Source organism: Apium graveolens, chromosome 7 (genome assembly GCF_009905375.1).
Source record: "Apium graveolens cultivar Ventura chromosome 7, ASM990537v1, whole genome shotgun sequence".
Taxonomy (NCBI): domain Eukaryota; kingdom Viridiplantae; phylum Streptophyta; class Magnoliopsida; order Apiales; family Apiaceae; genus Apium; species Apium graveolens.
This window is the reverse complement of record NC_133653.1, coordinates 171,787,503-171,806,158: the sequence shown is the minus strand read 5'-3', so window position 1 is coordinate 171,806,158 and position 18,656 is coordinate 171,787,503. Positions and strand designations below refer to the sequence as shown.

General features: G+C 34.3%; 1 protein-coding gene and 1 non-coding gene across 2 annotated transcripts; one reads left to right on the top strand and one right to left on the bottom strand.

The window, feature by feature from the left end:
• Nucleotides 1-15,045: 15,045 nt before the first annotated feature.
• On the bottom strand, nucleotides 15,046-15,117 carry TRNAD-GUC (transfer RNA aspartic acid (anticodon GUC)). The gene has a single exon. It is a non-coding gene; the product is annotated as a tRNA-Asp (tRNA).
• Nucleotides 15,118-15,467: 350 nt separating this feature from the next.
• Nucleotides 15,468-15,830, top strand: LOC141674183 (uncharacterized). The gene has a single exon (XM_074480905.1). It carries the CDS (start codon nucleotides 15,468-15,470, stop codon nucleotides 15,828-15,830), a length of 363 nt encoding a protein of 120 aa, XP_074337006.1.
• The last annotated feature ends 2,826 nt before the right edge of the window (nucleotides 15,831-18,656 follow it).

The window sequence follows — 18,656 nt, the reverse complement described above, 5'->3', positions numbered from 1 at the left end:
ACAGGTTAAAGTATGTACACAAGCCACAACCTTACTTATATTACAAACATTCCAAAACTCATTCAGTTTAACTTACATCTGAACAATAAACATTCTTAAAAACTTTCAAACTTAAACTATTACAAAAGTCTCCAGCTAGCTTATTCCGTCTTAACCTGGAATCCTAGCTCGCACACTTTATTGGGATTCTCGCTACCAACAGGTTCCTTTTTAACTGGAAAATAATATAAACAGATTCGCACAAATGAGCTAACTAGCTCAGCAAGTCACTGTGACAATACTGAGATAAAACCATGATTAAATGAAATAATTTAGGTTATCAAGTTTATTTATCAGCAATGATTAGAATTGGATATTCAATTTTTATTTTAAAAACCAAGGTTAGGCTGCTGATCAGTCACGCACTAACCCCCAGCAAGGCACACAACTCTGCTCTATATACTGGATCCAAGGCACACATGGGCCTAATACGACCACGAATCTGGTCTGACCGTGAATCTAGTCCACAATTATAAAATAATCCAATTCTATAACAATAACAGAATAAATAATGTAAAATAATAAACAGAATCATAAACAACATTGGTCTTTAAGCATAAGGTGATTTGCAATCATTACAAGGGTACAACAAGGTAAGTACAAAGATTGGCTATCACCCAGTAAAAGAATAAGATAAGGTATTTATAAGGATTAGTTTTCTGATATATAAGGTATGAAGGTTTGTATATTAATCAGTTTCGGTTCAGTGATCGGTATATAGTTTGTATGTATTTGTGGAGTAGTATCGTATATCTATGGTCTGTATCTAGGTATTCAACAATCAATGGTTTACAAAGAATAAGGCTTACGGCTCAAAGATCAATAACTGGAGTCAGGGTTTAGGGTTAAATGCTTTAAACCACTTACAATATAAATAGAACCAATCAATTACTTGCAACATATCTTGAGAAGGTTCAGAATACTTGCCTTATCTCGATTCGCTAACACTTTACTGGCTCTCGTTTATCGACTCTTAATCATTGACAATATGCTTCCCATTTCTATGCCTCGCTTCCTCTGCTAGATATCACAAGTATCTATCAATACTCTTTCTCACTTTATTCTATTCATTACAAGCTTCTATCTACCATTCATTTCACCCAAATCCGACTTACGGATTGAAAGTTATGATTAAAATAGTTAAACAATACACATATAAGCATATCGTACACCAATCGGGTCACATATAGCACATAGCACATAAGATATTCGATAAAAATACTCTTTCAAAGAAGATTTGGGGTAAAAATGATTTTTCAGAAATTTAATACGAATTTTTAAACATTTTTCGGAATTAAAAAGGGTCGTTGATGAAGGGTTTCGAGCACATAATGTAACGACCGAGAAATTACGCTTGTATTATATTATAATAACGATAAATTATGTGTATTATTATGTGATTAAGTGTGTTGAGTCATTAAACCCTAATTGTTATGTGCTACGTGTTGTCTGTTTTGATCCGAACGTGTTTTGGATATTTATTGAATGTTTTATCGTAAGTTATATATTTTATATCAAAACCCGTATAGCTCAAACAGTGTTTTAAAAGCCCGTATTTCAAACAAAATCATTGGCCCTATTTTGCCAAAAACAACCTATACCATATCGCTATTTTGAACCCCTTGACGTTTTACAAATTTACCTTTTTCGCGAAAAACGACTTTTCCGGACCCCTTCGGGTACCAAAAACCCCACAAAAATCACATTTTTATTTTTATATGATCATGAAATTATCATACATCATTTTTCTTTGCATTTTTGTAATTTCACAATTTTTGAGAATTTTTGACAATTATTTTGTATTTATTGGATATTTAAAAATTCATTATTAATACCCAAAAATTATAAAAATTGGGGCCAAATATTTTTATTAAATGTGTAATTAGACCCTTAATATTATTTAGGGGTATTATTTTCATAAATATAAATACCTGAATTGTCATTAATTATTTAGTTAATTATAATTAAAAATCAGAAAATCAAGAAAATATTTGTGGGGGTGAAGAACAACTGCAGAGATTCAATCACAGATTTCATAGTGTTTATGTTCACCAAATCGATCATGTGAGTAACCAAAACAAAGCTCTTGATCTCAACTTTCTATTCATACCATAAATTTAATATTTTGTTGTTTAGATTTTTAATTCATATTTTAGGGTTCTTGGACTGAAATTGGGGGTTTTTGATTGTGGGATTCTGGGTTGATTTTGATGCTTGGTATAGTTGTATATACTTGTTTACAGTTGATTGGTGCTATTTATTTGAACAAACGATTGTTCTAGGTATTAGTTCTTAGTTTCAAGTTTATACAATTTTATTTTAGTTCGTTTTTTATTTTGTACGAATCTGAGGTTGTTTTAATTAAAGGGGTTAGATTGTAGAGTTAATAAGCTTTATTTTAAGCTATTATGTGTAATTTTTGGTGTACGAAATCGATACTTTGAGTTTTGGCCGGAAATTGTTATGGTTTGTTCGGAGAAATTGTTCCCGGAGTTATTAGACGAAGTTGTTGGCGTGATTGTATTCCTGGAGTGATTTGGAGTAAAAACCCTGTTAAAATCGATTCGAACGGTGGTGTTTTGACCCCGACTTGAGTTCGCCGGACTTGGATGCTACAGCTCGTCGGAGTTGCTCTGTTTCGGCCGGAGAAGATGATTGGTGCAACTGAGATGGAAGAGGATGGTGGAATAGTGTTCCTGGAAGCCTGGGGAATAAAAGCCCTCATTTGATTTCGTTGTTTCATTGCTGTTTCAGCCGGATTAACTCGCCGGAAAACCCACCGGCGTCGTTATCGGTGGGGCTGTTCGTCGTGACCCGAAAAGCCGGGTTTCAACCCATTTTTCTGAAATTGTTGACCCGGTTTTGATCTTCTAAACTTCAATTCAGAATCCTAAAACCTGTTTCTGTAATTTTACATAATTACTTTTATATTTATAAATCAGAAAATTAAATTGTAAATTCTAAAAATCTAATAAAAATTAGATTTAAATTCTGAAAATTATTAATAATACTTTCTAAATTATTTTATTAATTTAGAAATTTAAATTTAATTATTTAATTAATTATTTAATTATTTATCTAATTATTTATTAGTTATCTAATTAGTTAATAATTAGGTAATTAATTAATAATTAGGAAGTTAATTAATAAATAAGGATTAAAAATAAGTGATTAATATAAATAATAATTCGTTAATTAGTTGAATATTGCGAGTAACTCGTATTTGTACGAGTAGTGTTTCAGTAAGTCAAAATTAGTATTCGAGCGATAATTTATTTGAAGAATATCGTAATGATTATTCGTATCGAATAATTAAATACAGATAATTAATTAATTAACTGTATAAGTTATAATGATAATAATAGTTTGATAGTTATACGAGGATCGTGAGTAGCTCGTATTTATACGAGTAGTTGCTCGTTGAGTTAGATTATGATTCGAGTACTATTTATATATTCGATAATTAGCGTATCAGATAATTGTATCGATTAATTATTTATAAATAATCGATCTAATCGAGTAAGTGAAAATAATTTGTAAATAATTATAATAAATTGTAATTAATCCTAATAATTAGGGATTAATTAATTTAAAATACAATAATTATTAATTAATTATTTAAAATATAATATAATTATAATTAAGTATTTATAATTAACTATTTATAATTAACTATAAATTAATTAAATCTTGTTTAATTCATAATAATTAAACCGTTAGTCCAATTTGAGCGAAACGAAGACCACTAGACTCAAAAAAATGAAACGAATCCAATAAAAATAATTGTAAATCGTAATTTCTTCCGAAAGAGAGTGGTCTTGTGGTAGTTAATTGTTTATAGGCCCTATTAGGGGTAGAATCGAGTCAAATAAATCCCGAAAAATTGTAATAAAATTAGATAGGGTTAGTTAATACAGGTATTAGTCTAGTATCAATTCTAAAAATATTTACAAGTCCAAAAAAATTAATTATGTGTCTTATGTGCTATGTGCTTTACGTGATTATATGAACCATATGTGCTATATAATTATATGTGTATATGTGAGTCAGATAAAAATGCATGGGTAGATTGATAGGATTGCGTAGTATCAATTCGAGATACGCGTATGTAGTAAGTTATCTAAATGACTATCTTTCTATGATTGATCCAGTATCAGCAAGGCCGATCAAGCAGGAGACCGAAGGCGGTGAGTGAACCAGGTTAAGTACGCGCAAGGCAAGTTTTTCCCTATTCTAAATTCAGAATAGTGAATTATACCTCACGCCTGTTGGCATTCCAGCCTTCCTTCGCTTTTCCACATCAGTTATACTTTGATAATTCTTGTTCATATACACTATTACGCAATTATTGATTCTTGTTTCTATTTCATTTCGATTCTTGATTTCTCTCAATTTATTGAATCCCCTATTCATATCCCAATACTTTTACCCTTGTTACATATACTCTGATATATCCTAATATTGGGATACATCAAAAGCATTTCGATTGTTCCGGATGCTAAACCTTGGACTGGATGGTTACGATACGGGCTGGGTTTTACTCAAACCTTTAATTAATATGCCATAGTTGCCTGAGTACTCCTTATGTTGGTTGGGTCTATGCAGTTGGGTATAGATCCGTACTGTATCCTGACTGATCAGCAGGTTATAGTGCATATGTTGGTTCTTGTTTCCAGTCTTGTTCATTTGGCACTCGCCAGTGTTGGAAAATTATTATCCTATACAGATACAGATGGTTGTTCAAACCAGTAGTTTATCGGTTCATTTATTCTTCTCTCTTTATACTATATATATATTGTTGCAGGCTTGTTGAGCAATTTTGGCTCATTTCCTTTTATTGTTATTCCTATTGTTTTACAGTTAAGGTAGAGAATGAAACCCATCAGAACCCGCGTAGTCAAGAAGCGAGTCAAGCAGCGGGATCCTCTTATACCAAGAGTGTTCATCCCTATCCCCGAAGAGAGCATTGAGCTACCAAATCAGGTATAACAGGATAAGTAGTAATGTTGGTTTGAATAAAAGTTATGTGGTGAGAATGTAGATAGAATAAAGTTTTGTAACAAAGAGAGTTCTTGATATATATTGTTTTTATTTGGGTTTGTAATAAAGTTAGTGTGTCGTTCTTGTTTTCAACTCTTAACCTTAAAAGATCCTGAATAACAGTAGTTTGGGGTAATTATTATATTTATATTCCGCTTGTGCAGGTTTAGTTTGTAGTTGTTATTAATAATGCCCCAAATCTATACCCCGGATTTGGAGGGTGTTATAGTTGGCATTAGAGCATAGGTTTTGACCCTTGAAAATAAGAACATTAGGGTTAAGATAAGATATGAAGGTCATATAGGATAGAAGTAAGAATGGTAGGGTTGTTTGTTTATGTGATTAGGATTATGAGATCTAGAATTGTGATTTGATTGTTCTTGTGCTATTATTGTTATGTATGTTAGACGACTTCTTCGTCATCATCTACGGAGCGGACTGAGTCAGACCCAGTAGTAGCACCAGTACTAACCCCAGCATCAGTGCAGATTTTTCCTCCATTACCACCACCTCCACCATTGCCACCTGGACCATCACCAGAGATACCCTCTCCTCCAGAGGTACCAGACTTTGTTGATTATTTCCCTTATTTTGAGCCGGAGATACCTGACTTTCCACCTTTGGAGTTTTCGATGTTTGATGTTCCTGATATGGTTGACATTCCACAGTGGGAGGACTTAGAGCCACAGGTTCCTGTGCCACAGTTTGAGATTCCAGAGATTCCACCGATGGAGCCAGAGTTAGAGCGACCGGTATATGCACCCATGGAGAAGCCTATTTTGTTTCCTGCACCGCTAGCTGTTTATGCCCCTGTGCCCGGAGTGTACCAGTTCCCGCAACCAGAGTTTATGGATGAGGTAGTAGTGGATGAGCCAGTACCATTGCTTTCTCGAGGTTCCTGCACAGATCTTCGTGAGTATCACATAGTTACATATCAGCGGTACCAGTCAGAGAGAGAGGAGAAGGTTAGATGGCAGGATTAGTGTAAAAAGATCTTTGGGTTGTTTGAGACACATGAGGACGGTCCAGTGCGAGCACTTCACCCAAACTACATCTTGAGAGAGAGACTACGTCAGATCCACAGGGTTGGTTCTCAAGAGCTTACTAACTTGAGGCAGCATGACATTAGTATCGAGGCAGCGTATCGGAGGGCGATGAGACTTACAGAGGCAGTGTTAGAGGCTTTGCAGGAGGAGCTGAGCCATGTGCCACCAGGATTATGATCTTAGCAGATGGAGGAGTGTTGTATCTTGTATATATCTGTAGATAGAGGCAGCGTAGTATGTATGACTAGTTTGTATGAGTGTAGCTACTAGTTTTGACTGATAGCAGTAGTAGTACGACTGACATATCATAGACTTTTGTACCAAGAATTGACACCCGCAGCTGGTGTCCTACCTATATATATAAGATGAACATTTTCATTTTTTTTTTTATTTTTCCAGTCATTTAATCATTTACATTTATTTTACTGTTTTACCGTTGCATATTTTAAAATGTTGTTTTATTTATAATCATGTTGTACCCTTTATGTTTTCACAATTTTAAAATTATTTCAAATGATTTATTTAGACATTGTACTATTTTTACTCATTTATTTAGATATTTAATAAATTGTTTTCTTTCCCCATATCAACTGTTTTAACGTTGTTTTAATATTATAAAGACTGTTTCTATCCCACAACACCTGTTTAGTATATTGTTATTAAAAGAACCCATTGTTTTATTATGAGAAATATGACACCTAAAAGAAAAGCACGACCCGACTCGTCTAACGGAAATACCGAGGGCCAAAATGATAATAACCAGATGGATCAGATGTTTCATCTCATGCAACAACAGATGTTGATGATGCAACAACAGATGCAGCAGCAACAACAGCAGTTTCAACAACAAATGCTACAACAAGCCGCTCATCCAGGACATCAAGTACCACCAACAGCACCTGTAGTTACTTTCAAGAAATTTCAGTCGGTAAAGCCTCCAGCATTTGCCGATCCACAGATCCTATAAAGGCGAGAGCTTGGCTGAAGGAGATAGAAAAGGCTTTTACGTTGGTTCAAGTTGAGGAAGAACAGAAGACGGATTTTGCTAGCTACTTTCTAAAAGGCGAAACCAATTACTGGTGGGAATAGAAGAAAGCTTTGGAAGGGGAAGGTGTGGTGACCTGGGATAGATTCACTGATCTTTTCCTGGAGAAATATTTTCCTCGTTTCATGAAGAACCAGATGGAAATAAAGTTCTTGGAGCTGAAGCAAGACAACTTATCGGTCGCGGATTATAAGACCAAGTTCAGTGAATTGGCCAGATTTGTTCCTGAGCAAGTGGACACGGATGAAAAACGGGCCAAGAGATTCCAGCAGGGACTGAAGCCATGGATTCGTAGCAGGGTAGTTGTATTTGAGCTGATGACTTATACGGCTGTTGTTTAGAAGGCCATAATCATTGAAGGTGAGAGTGAAGCAGCTCAGAAAGAGAAGGGACCAGGAAATTCCCATAACCGTTTCAACAGAAGGCCGGGATTTCAAGCCCGGATAAAGGCAAACTTCAGAAGACCAGAACAAAACAACTAGAGGACGGATAATCGACTTCCCACCCCAACTCAGCAAAGACTTATCCGACCGCCTATACCTGATTGCAGAACATGTGGTAAAAAGCATACTGGGATTTGCAACAAGCCAAATGTCACGTGTTTCAAGTGCAAGCAAAGAGAACACTACTCTGGAGAATGTACGATGGGAAGAACGGAGGTCACTTATTTCCAGTGTGGAAGAAAATGACATATTGCCAAGGACTGCAGAGGAGATGCAATGGCCACTAGTATTCCAAGGGTTTTAGCATTACCTCCACCTCCACTACCACCACAAAATCAGCCCAGGGCAAGGACTTTCAACATGTCAATGAAGGAAGCTGTACAGAGTCCGAATGTGGTTGCAGGTACGCTCCCTGTGAATTTCATAAATGCTCTAGTATTAATTGATTCAGGAGCTACTAGATCTTTTATTTCTGAAGATTTTATCTCTAAAATAGATTATGAGATTCACTGGTTAGATGAAGTACTAGTCATAAAATTAGCAAATGATGATCAGGTTATGGTAGATCGAGTATGCCCAGATTGTGATATTGAGATAGGGAGATGTCATTTCTCAGTTGACTTGATACCTTTCAGGTTAGGGGAATTTGATGTTATTTTAGGAGTGGATTGGCTAGCTAGTAATAATGCTCAGACTGATTGTGCAAGTAAGAAAGTGAAATTGCGGACTGAAGAAAATACAACGGTAATATTTAAAGGTGAAAAGCATAAGCAAAGATTCTTAACAATGATGCAGACGAAACGATTGCTACGCCAAGGATGTCAAGCTTATTTAGCCTACGTGTTGGATACTGACAAAGAAAGCCCGAAGATTGAAGATATTCCTGTAGCTTGTGAGTTTCCCGATGTCTTTCCAGACGAAATTCCAGGACTTCCACCAGATCGAGAAATCGAGTTCACTATTGATTTGGCGTCAGGGACTGAACCAATATTGAAAGCTCCATATTGAATGGCACCTGTTGAAATGAAGGAATTAGCAAAGCAATTGCAAGAACTTCTCGACAAAGGAATTATAAGGCCAAGTGTATCCCCATGGGGCGCACCAGTATTGTTCGTGAAAAAGAATGACGATAGCATGCGACTATGTATTGATTATCGTGAGCTAAACAAGTTAACTATTAAGAATAAATATCATTTGCCTCGCATCGACGACTTATTTGATCAACTGAAAGGAGCAGCATGGTTTTCGAAAATCGACTTACGATCAGGTTATCATCAGTTAAAGATGAAGGCAGAAGATATTCCAAAGACTACGTTCAGAACGAGCTATGGACATTATGAATTTCTCGTGATGGCTTTTGGACTGACGAATGCACCTGCAGCATTTATGGATTTGATGAATCGAGTATTCAAGAAGTACCTGGATAAGTTTATCATTGTATTTATTGATGACATCTTTGATTTATTCAAAGACGGAAGAAGAACATGCAGCGCACTTAAGAACGACACTAGAGATATTATGAAAGGAGCAGCTTTATGCGAAATTTTTGAAATGTGAATTTTGGTTGAAGGAAGTGCAGGTTTTAGGACACATTATTAGTATTGAAGGAATTCAAGTGGACCTAGCGAAGATTGAAGCTATTCTAAATTGGGAAAGACCAAAGACGCCAAAGGAAGTCAGAAGTTTCTTGGGATTAGCCGGTTATTACAGAAGATTCGTTAAAGATTTTGCGAAGATAGCCACACCATTGACGAAGTTGACACAAAAAAATGAAAGTTCGAATGGAATGAGAAATGCGAAGCAAGTTTCCAAGAATTAAAGAATCGACTAGTAACCACACATGTACTTCTTTTACCTGATGATCAATGAGACTTTATCATATACAGCGATGCTTCATATCAAGGACTTGGATGTGTTCTGATGCAGCATGGCAATGTGATCGCATATGCTTCCAGACAAATAAAGCCGCATGAACAGAAATATCCAACGCACGATCTCAAACTAGAAGCAATTGTGTTCGCACTGAAGCTTTGGAGATACTATCTATACGGCGAAAAATGTGAGATTTATACGAATCATAAAAGCTTGAAGTATATTTTCACACAGAAGGAACTTAACATGCGACAGCGATGTTGGCTAGAGTTAATCAAGGATTACAACGTCTCAATCAATTATCATCCAGGAAAGGCCAATGTAATAGCAGACGCGTTAAGTCGAAAGGAACGATTAAATCTGTTAACATCTTCAGAAGACTTAATCAAGGAATTCGATAAATTGGAAATTGAAGTTCGTGTTCCAGAAAGCTCTACTGAAATGATTTACGCTATGACTTTTCAACCAGAACTGTTGGAGAAAATAAGAAGGTGTCAGGAAGAAGTAATGGACCAGGAAATCAAAAATTTGACAAGAGAAGAGATTACCAGTCAGAAGGATACTAAAGGAATTTTTCGAGTTGCTTCGAGGATCTGGATACCTAATGTACCGGAATTAAAAGCAGAAATTTTACAAGACGCTCATAGTTCAAGATATTCGATTCATCCCGGAAGCACAAAAATGTATAGAGACCTGAAGGAAAACTTTTGGTCGCCAAATATGAAGAAAGAGATAGCAGAATGGGTCAGCAAGTGTTATACGTGCCAAAGAGTGAAAGCTGAACATCAACACCCGAGCGGACTATTACAACCACTAGATATTCCAGAATGGAAATGGGAGCACTTAGCCATGGATTTTGTAGTGGGACTTCCAAGGATGAAAGCAAATCATGATGTAATTTGGGTTATCATTGATCGATTAACGAAGTTGGCACATTTTCTTCCGATCAACGAAAGGTTTTCACTGAAAAAGTTAGTGCACTTATATCTTAAGGAAATCGTAATGCGTCATGGAGTACCCGTATCGATTATATCGGATCGAGATCCCCGTTTCAATTCAAGATTTTGGAGACAATTCCAAGAATGTCTAGGAACCAAGTTGAACATGAGTACTGCTTATCATCCAAAAACGGACGAGCAAAGTGAAAGGAAAATCCAAACAATTGAAGATATGCTACGTGTATGCGCAATAGACTTTGAAGGCAATTGAGACGAGCTATCAAGCGAGTATCGGGATTCCACCTTATGAAGCTTTATATGGGAAAAAGTGCAGATCACCTACATGTTGGGATGAAATTGGAGAACGCAAGATTCTAGGTCCATAACTGATTCAGCAGACCAAGGAAAAAGTAAAACTTATCCGCAAGCGACTTGAAGCAGCGCAAAATCGACAGCGTAAATATGCAGATCAATCCAGAAAAGATATGGACTATCAGGAAGGGGAACATGTACTGCTAAAGGTATCACCATGAAAGGGACTAACTAGGTTTGGCAACAAAGGAAAATTGAAACCTCGCTACGCCGGACCATTTGAAATTTTGAAGAAAGTTGGAAAGGTTGCGTACGAGTTAGCCTTACCATCCCACATGCAGCATATTCATAACGTATTTCATGTATCTATGCTTAAGAAGTACAATCCTGATATAAGGCATGTAATAGAATATGAGCCGATAGAATTTTAGGCAGATTTGTCATATGTAGAGCAGCCGATAAGAATTCTAGATCGGCAAGAGAGGGTATTAAGGAATAAGTCTGTACCATTAGTGAGAGTTTTGTGGAAAAACCCAGTGGTTGAAGAATCAACCTGGGAGCTCGAGAGTGATATGTTAGAAAAATATCCTCAGTTATTTACATAGTGTGATTTTGAGGACAGAATCCTGTTAAGGGGGGAGAATGTAACGACCGAGAAATTATGCTTGTATTATATTATAATAAAGATAAATTATGTGTATTATTATGTGATTAAGTGTGTTGAGTCATTAAACCCTAATTGTTATGTGCTACATGTTGTCTGTTTTGATCCTAACGTGTTTTGGATATTTATTGAATGTTTTATCGTAAGTTATATATTTTATATCAAAACCCGTACAGCTCAAACAGTGTTTTAAAAGCCCGTATTTCAAACAAAATCATTGGCCCTATTTTTCCAAAAACAACCTATACCATATCATTATTCTGAACCCCTAGACGTTTTACAAATTTACCTTTTTCGCGAAAAATGACTTTTCCGGACCCATTCGGGTACCAAAAACCCACATAAATCACATTTTTATTTTTATATGATCGTGAAATTATCAAACATCATTTTTCTTTGCATTTTTGTAATATTCACAATTTTTGGGAATTTTTGACAATTATTTTGTATTTATTGGATATTTAGAAATTCATTATTAATGCCCAAAAATTATAAAAATTGGGGCCAAATATTTTTATTAAATGTGTAATTAGACCCTTAATTTTATTTAGGGGTATTATTTTCATAAATATAAATACATGAATTGTCATTAATTATTTAGTTAATTATAATTAAAAATCATAAAATCAAGAAAATATTTGTGGGGGTGAAGAACAACTGCAGATATTCAATTATAAATTTCATAGTGTTTCTGTTCACCAAATCGATCATGTGAGTAACCAAAACAAAGCTCTTGATCTCTACTTTCTATTCATACCATCAATTTCATATTTTGTTGTTTAGATTTTTAATTCATATTTTAGGGTTCTTGGACTGAAATTGGGGGTTTTTGATTGTGGGATTCTAGGTTGATTTTGATGCTTGGTATAGTTGTATATACTTGTTTACAGTTGATTGGTGCTGTTTATTTGAACAAACGATTGTTCTAGGTATTAGTTCTTAGTTTCAAGTTTGTACAATTTTATTTTAGTTCATTTTTAATTTTGTGCGAATCTAAGGTTGTTTTAATTATAGGGGTTAGTTGTAGAGTTAATAAGCATTATTTTAAACTATTATGTGTAATTTTTGGTGTACGAAATCAATACTTTGAGCTTTGGCCGGAAATTGTTATGGTTTGATCGGAGAAATTGTTCTTGGAGTTATTAAACGAAGTTGTTGGCGTGGTTGTAATCCTGGAGTTATTTGGAGTAAAAACCCTTTTAAAATCGATTCGAACGGTGGTATTTTGACCCCGACTTGAGTTCGCCGGACTTGGATGCTGCAGCTCGTCGGAGTTGCTCTGTTTCGGCCGGAGAAGATGATCGGTGCAATTGAGATGGAAGAGGATGGTGGAATAGTGTTCCTGGAAGCCTGGGGAACAAAAGCCCTCATTCGATTTCGTTGTTTCATTGCTGTTTCAGTCGGATTAACTCGCCGGAAAACCCACCGGCGTCGTTGCCGGTGGGGCTGTTCGTCCTGACCCGAAAAGCCGGGTTTCAACCCGTTTTCCTGAAATTGTTGACCCGGTTTTGATCTTCTAAACTTCAATTCAGAATCCTAAAACCTGTTTCTGTAATTTTACTTAATTACTTTTATTTTTATAAATCAGAAAATTAAATTGTAAATTCTAAAAATCTAATAAAAATTAGATTTAAATTCTGAAAATTATTAATAATACTTTCTAAATTATTTTATTAATGTAGAAATTCGAATTTAATTATTTAATTAAATATTTAATTAATTATCTAATTATTTATTAGTTATCTAATTAGTTAATAATTAGGTAATTAATTAATAATTAGGAAGTTAATTAATAAATAAGGATTAAAAATAAGTGATTAATATAAATAATAATTTGTTCATTAGTTGAATATTGCGAGTAACTTGTATTTGTACGAGTAGTGTTTCGGTAAGTTGAATTAGTATTCGAGCGAGAATTTATTTGAAGAATATCGTAATGATTATTCGTATCGAATAATTAAATACAGATAATTAATTAATTAATTAATTGTATAAGTTATAATAATAATAGTTCGATAGTTATACGAGGATCGTGAGTAGCTCGTATTTATACGAGTAGTTGCTCGTTGAGTTAGATTATGATTCGAGTACTATTTATATATTCGATAATTAGCGTATCAATTAATTGTATCGATTAATTATTTGTAAATAATCGATCTAATCGAGTAAGTGAGAATAATTTGTAAATAATTGTAATAAATTGTAATTAATCCTAATAATTAGGGATTAATTATTTTAAAATACAATAATTATTAATTAATTATTGAGAATATAATTTAATTATAATTAACTATTTATAATTAACTATTTATAATTAACTATAAATTAATTAAATCTTGTTTAATTCATAATAATTAAATCGTTAGTCCAATTTGAGCGAAACGAAGACCACTAGACTCAGAAAAATGAAACGAATCCAATAAAAATAATTGTAAATCATAATTTCTTCCGAAAGAGAGTGGTCTTGTGGTAGTTAATTATTTATAGGCCCTATTAGGGGTAGAATGGAGTCAAATAAAACCCGAAAAATTGTAATAAAATCAGATAGGGTTAGTTAATACAGGTATGCGTCTAGTATCGATTTTAAAAATATTTATTAGTCCAAAAAAATTAATTATGTGCCTTATGTGCTATGTGCTTTACGTGATTATATGAACCATACGTGTTGTATAATTATATGTGTATATGCGAGTCAGATAGAAACGCATGGGTAAATTGATAGGATTGCGTAGTATCAATTCGAGATACGCGTATGTAGTAAGTTATCTAAATGACTTTTGATAGGTCCATATTATTGCATATTATTAATACCTATTTTATGTCCGTTTTCGTAATTTTATTAATAAATAAATTGTTTTACTTTATTTTCTAGGAAAATAAATAAAATCAGAATTTGAGTTGGAAAAGGAGCAAATAAGGAAGGAGGTGGACTATTCTAGAAGTCAAGGGAATTGGAAGATAAATAGAATCCTTATTGTAGAAGAAGAAGAATTTACTTTAAGAATCCTACTTGTATTCCAAGAACCCAACCCTCATATTTTCCCTATATATATGGGTCTCCCCTCTTATATTTTACACATTCAACATTCCAACACCCAAGACATTCAATTAGTTATTTGTTTTGTTCATCTTTTTATCATGTGTAGCTAAATTTGTTCCTTAGGATGAAGATGAAGTTAATTTAATTGCTTTGATATCTTCTCGTTCCTATTATTTGATTCTCATGATTTTTCTTGGTGCTTAATTGTTTAATTGACAAAGTGATTTTGATATATTATTGTTACCAGTTTTATTTTTCATAACTTATGTTTGCTCCATGAAGTTTTGATGGGTTATTGTTAGATAACAAGTTTCATAATATATGTTTGTCTCGTTAATTAAAATTTATTAGTGAAGAAAAGAGAATTGATTTTAGGGCGAGTTGATATTAATTATGATTGATAAACGGATTCAGATTCCTAGGTTTTCCATATTATTTGATCTATTTGCTAATTAGGTTAATGCAAACTCCTCTCAAATCTTATTGTCTAGTTCGCCTGATTTAAATGGTTAGGGTTTTGAAAATTCATAGTCTCTGTGGATCGACCTGTATTTGCTACAATTAACCGCTGTGCACTTGCAGTTATTTTACACATCAAGTTTTTGGCGCCGCTGCCGGGGATCGAACCCGGGTCACCCGCGTGACAGGCGGGAATACTTACCACTATACTACAATGACTTAGCTCAGACTCCATTAGGCTTAGACTTATTAAATTTGCTTTAAAAGAAGAGGCTAAACAATGGTTGTATAGTCTACCAGTTAATTCTATATCCACGTGGGATGGATTTGTGTCTATCTTTCTTAAAAAATATTTTCCAAACCATAAGGCAAACAGACTTAGGAATGAAATTAACCAATTTCAACAAAATCGAAATGAGTCTTTTTGGAAGTATTTTGATAGATTTAAAAAGCTTTTGTCTAAGTGTCCTCAACATGGTATAGAAAAATGGAGACTTTGTAAAATTCTTTATGAAGCATTAGACAGTCAAACCACTGCTTTGTTAGAGTCTATGTGCCAAGGTAAATTTATGGATAAAAATGAGGAAGAAGCTTGGCAATTTTTTGAGGAGTTAGCTGAAAAAATAATATTGTGGGAGTCAACTAGGGAACCTAATCCAGAACCTGAAAGATCTAAGGGCTTACATATAGTTGGTAATTCTATTGCAACCGAAGCTAAGTTAGCTACACTCACTAAACATCTAGAAGACTTAGAAACCAACAATGTGTCTTCTCAATTTTCTATATGTGCAAACTGTAGTTCTCCTAATCATGTGATAGATAATTGCCCTGAAATTGAACAATTCAATGCTATGTTTCAACCTAGAGTTAGGAATGATCCATATGCACACACATACAATCCTGGTTGGAAGAATCACCCAAGTTTCTCATGAAACCAAGGTCAATACAATCAGTTTAATAAAAATTCTCAACCTGCTTTTGAAAAGCCCAATTCTGGTCCATACCCAATGCAAAATATTGGTCATTATCCTAACTCAGTCCCCTTAAACCCTCCTGGTTTTAGTGAATCTGATAAGAAATTGAATTCTATTGAAAAAGTATGGAGGATTTACTTAAATCTCAACAATCTTTCATGCAAGCTATGACCCAAGATAGGCAGTTGCTAAATTCAAACACACAAGCCATATCTAAGCTAGAGGTCCAAGTTAGTCAATTGGAAAACACAATCAGTGAGAGAGAGAAAAATCGTTTCCCTGGTCAACCCGAGGTTAATCCTAAATTTTATCAAAACCAAAAGTCTCATGAAAATGTGAACTCTGTCATCTCTCTAAGGTCTGGAAATCAATTCAACAATCAAGCTGGTGTTAATACTCATCAGGAAGATAAACTAACATCTGAACCAAATCCTCTACTCTTGAATTCTAGTCTTCCACAATCTTCAAATCCTGAAACTTCTGAATCTAATGAGTCATCACCATCCAAAGAACCACCTTCAAAACCCCACTCTGATGCGTTTAGTGAAAAAGTATTTAAGCCAAGAGCTCCATTTCCTTAAAGACTTATCTCAAACAAACAATCTGCTCAGTTAGATAAAATTTTAGAAGTCTTTAAGAAAGTCCAGATCAACATTCCTCTTTTAGATGCAATTCAACAAGTTCCCTCTTATGCTAAGTATCTAAAAGATTTGTGTACTCATAAAAGAACCACTCATGTTCCTAAGAAAGCTTTCCTGACCTCTCATGTTAGTTCTATCTTGTCAAATCAAATTCCTGTGAAGTATAAGGATCCTGGTTGTCCTACCATCTCTTGTGTCATAGGAGATACCTTCATTGATAAAGCTTTACTCGATTTAGGAGCTAGTGTGAATCTTCTTCCATTATCTGTCTATCAAGCCTTGGGCTTAGGTGAACTTAAAAAGACCAATATTACTCTTCAATTAGCTGATCGTTCTGTTAAAACTCCTAAGGGTATAGTTGAAGATGTTTTGATAAAAATTGGTGATTTTGTCTTCCCCGTCGATTTTGTTGTCCTAGAGACCGAACCAGTCAAAAATCTGAAAAATCAAATTCCCATCATTTTAGGAAGGCCTTTTCTTGCCACCTCTAATACTTTGATTAACTGTAGAAATGGTTCGATAAAACTCACATTTGGAAACATGTCGATAGATCTGAATATCTTTAATGTAGGAAATCAACCTAATGAGCTTTTTGAACAACCTGTAGGAGTTAACTTGATAGATGAGGTTACGTCTTGGTCGAATCTTGAGGATATTGAAATTGAGTCTTTTCTTGAGGAAGATGTTTCGCGTGAGTATAAGAGCAATAGAGAACTTCATGAGTTATATAAGAATTTCACTTGTGATGAGATGTTTGAGGAATTGAATGCCATTTGTTCTAATCATGAAACCCAACTTCAGGCTAGTTATTTTGATCCTAAGACCGTTGTTAAGACTTCTGTTGGTGAGCCACCAACACTCGACTTTATTCTTTCATTTTCCACTCTTGAACAGTCTTTGGTAGTTAATAATAAAACTCATCATGTTCTTATTTCTAGTAGCAAAGTACATAACCAAGAATTTCAAGTCATTAATTTTCTTAAACAACATAAAGAAGCGTCTAATTGGTCTATGAGTTTTGAGAGTGCTATGAGTTTTATTTTGATGCATGATCTAATCTCTCTAATAGATAATGTTGATATTTTGGGTGGGTTTCACATGTGTATTGATTATGTTACGAAGGTAGTTTTCGCACGCTCTGGTATTGGTTAACAAACGTTCTGGTATGCATCTCTATAGTAAAGTGTAGGTATGGGGGAGTAACTATGTGTGTATGTGTGTTATAGGTAATTGTATTCCTCTGTCATGCCCTGATCAGGTATTCTCGTCCTTGTACTTTATCATTTTTCTCTCATTTATATTCACTGAGGACAATGCATGATTTAGGTATGGGGGAGGGGTTTAGTAGTACTTACATATATATAAAAAATCCAAAAAAATTGAAAAAAAATGAAAAAAATCAGAGATATTTTAGCTAAGTTGTTCAGTCCACTCTTGTTCTTTAATACTAGTTGGTGTTAGCAGTTTTTCAAAACTTATATATATATATATAATGCCTTGAGATGATTTGAACGTAGTTGAGTAAGGTTGTCTTCATGAAACTTGTGTCGAACGAATTTTTGCTTAAGAGTCCAAGACGACACATTTGCACAAGGTCTTTATAGGAAAGATTGTTTAGGGAAGTTTTCGATATCTGAGACAGAGCCCACATGTTGAAGCAATGTCGAATCAAATTTTTGCGAAAAAAAGAAAAGCAAAAAAAAATAGATGCTTGAATAAACTACTTCAATACCCAATATTCCTCACAAATAAAAAAAAAGAGAAAAAAATTGAGATGATGGGCACAAGTAGTATAATTGACTAGTCTTGTTTTGTGGCCTTTGTTAATCAAGTAATTAAGTCCGTAGGGGTATTTCAAAACCTAGTGCCCTAAGACCATCTGGTTTGGGAGTCATTGGCCCAAAGCTCGCTATATGGGTAACATAGAAAGCCTAAGAAAATGGACATTGCATAGTCAGTTAAAAAAATAATATAAAAAAACCATGAATTTTGGCTAGATACTTATTTTGATAGAGATTGGGTCCGTTCAATATTGGTTGAAAAAGAGGAAATGTACTTACTCAATTGATTCTTCATAGACCTATTTTCATGACACACCTTGGGATTTTTTGTAAACGTTCAGAGTCGATATAAGTGGATTGTT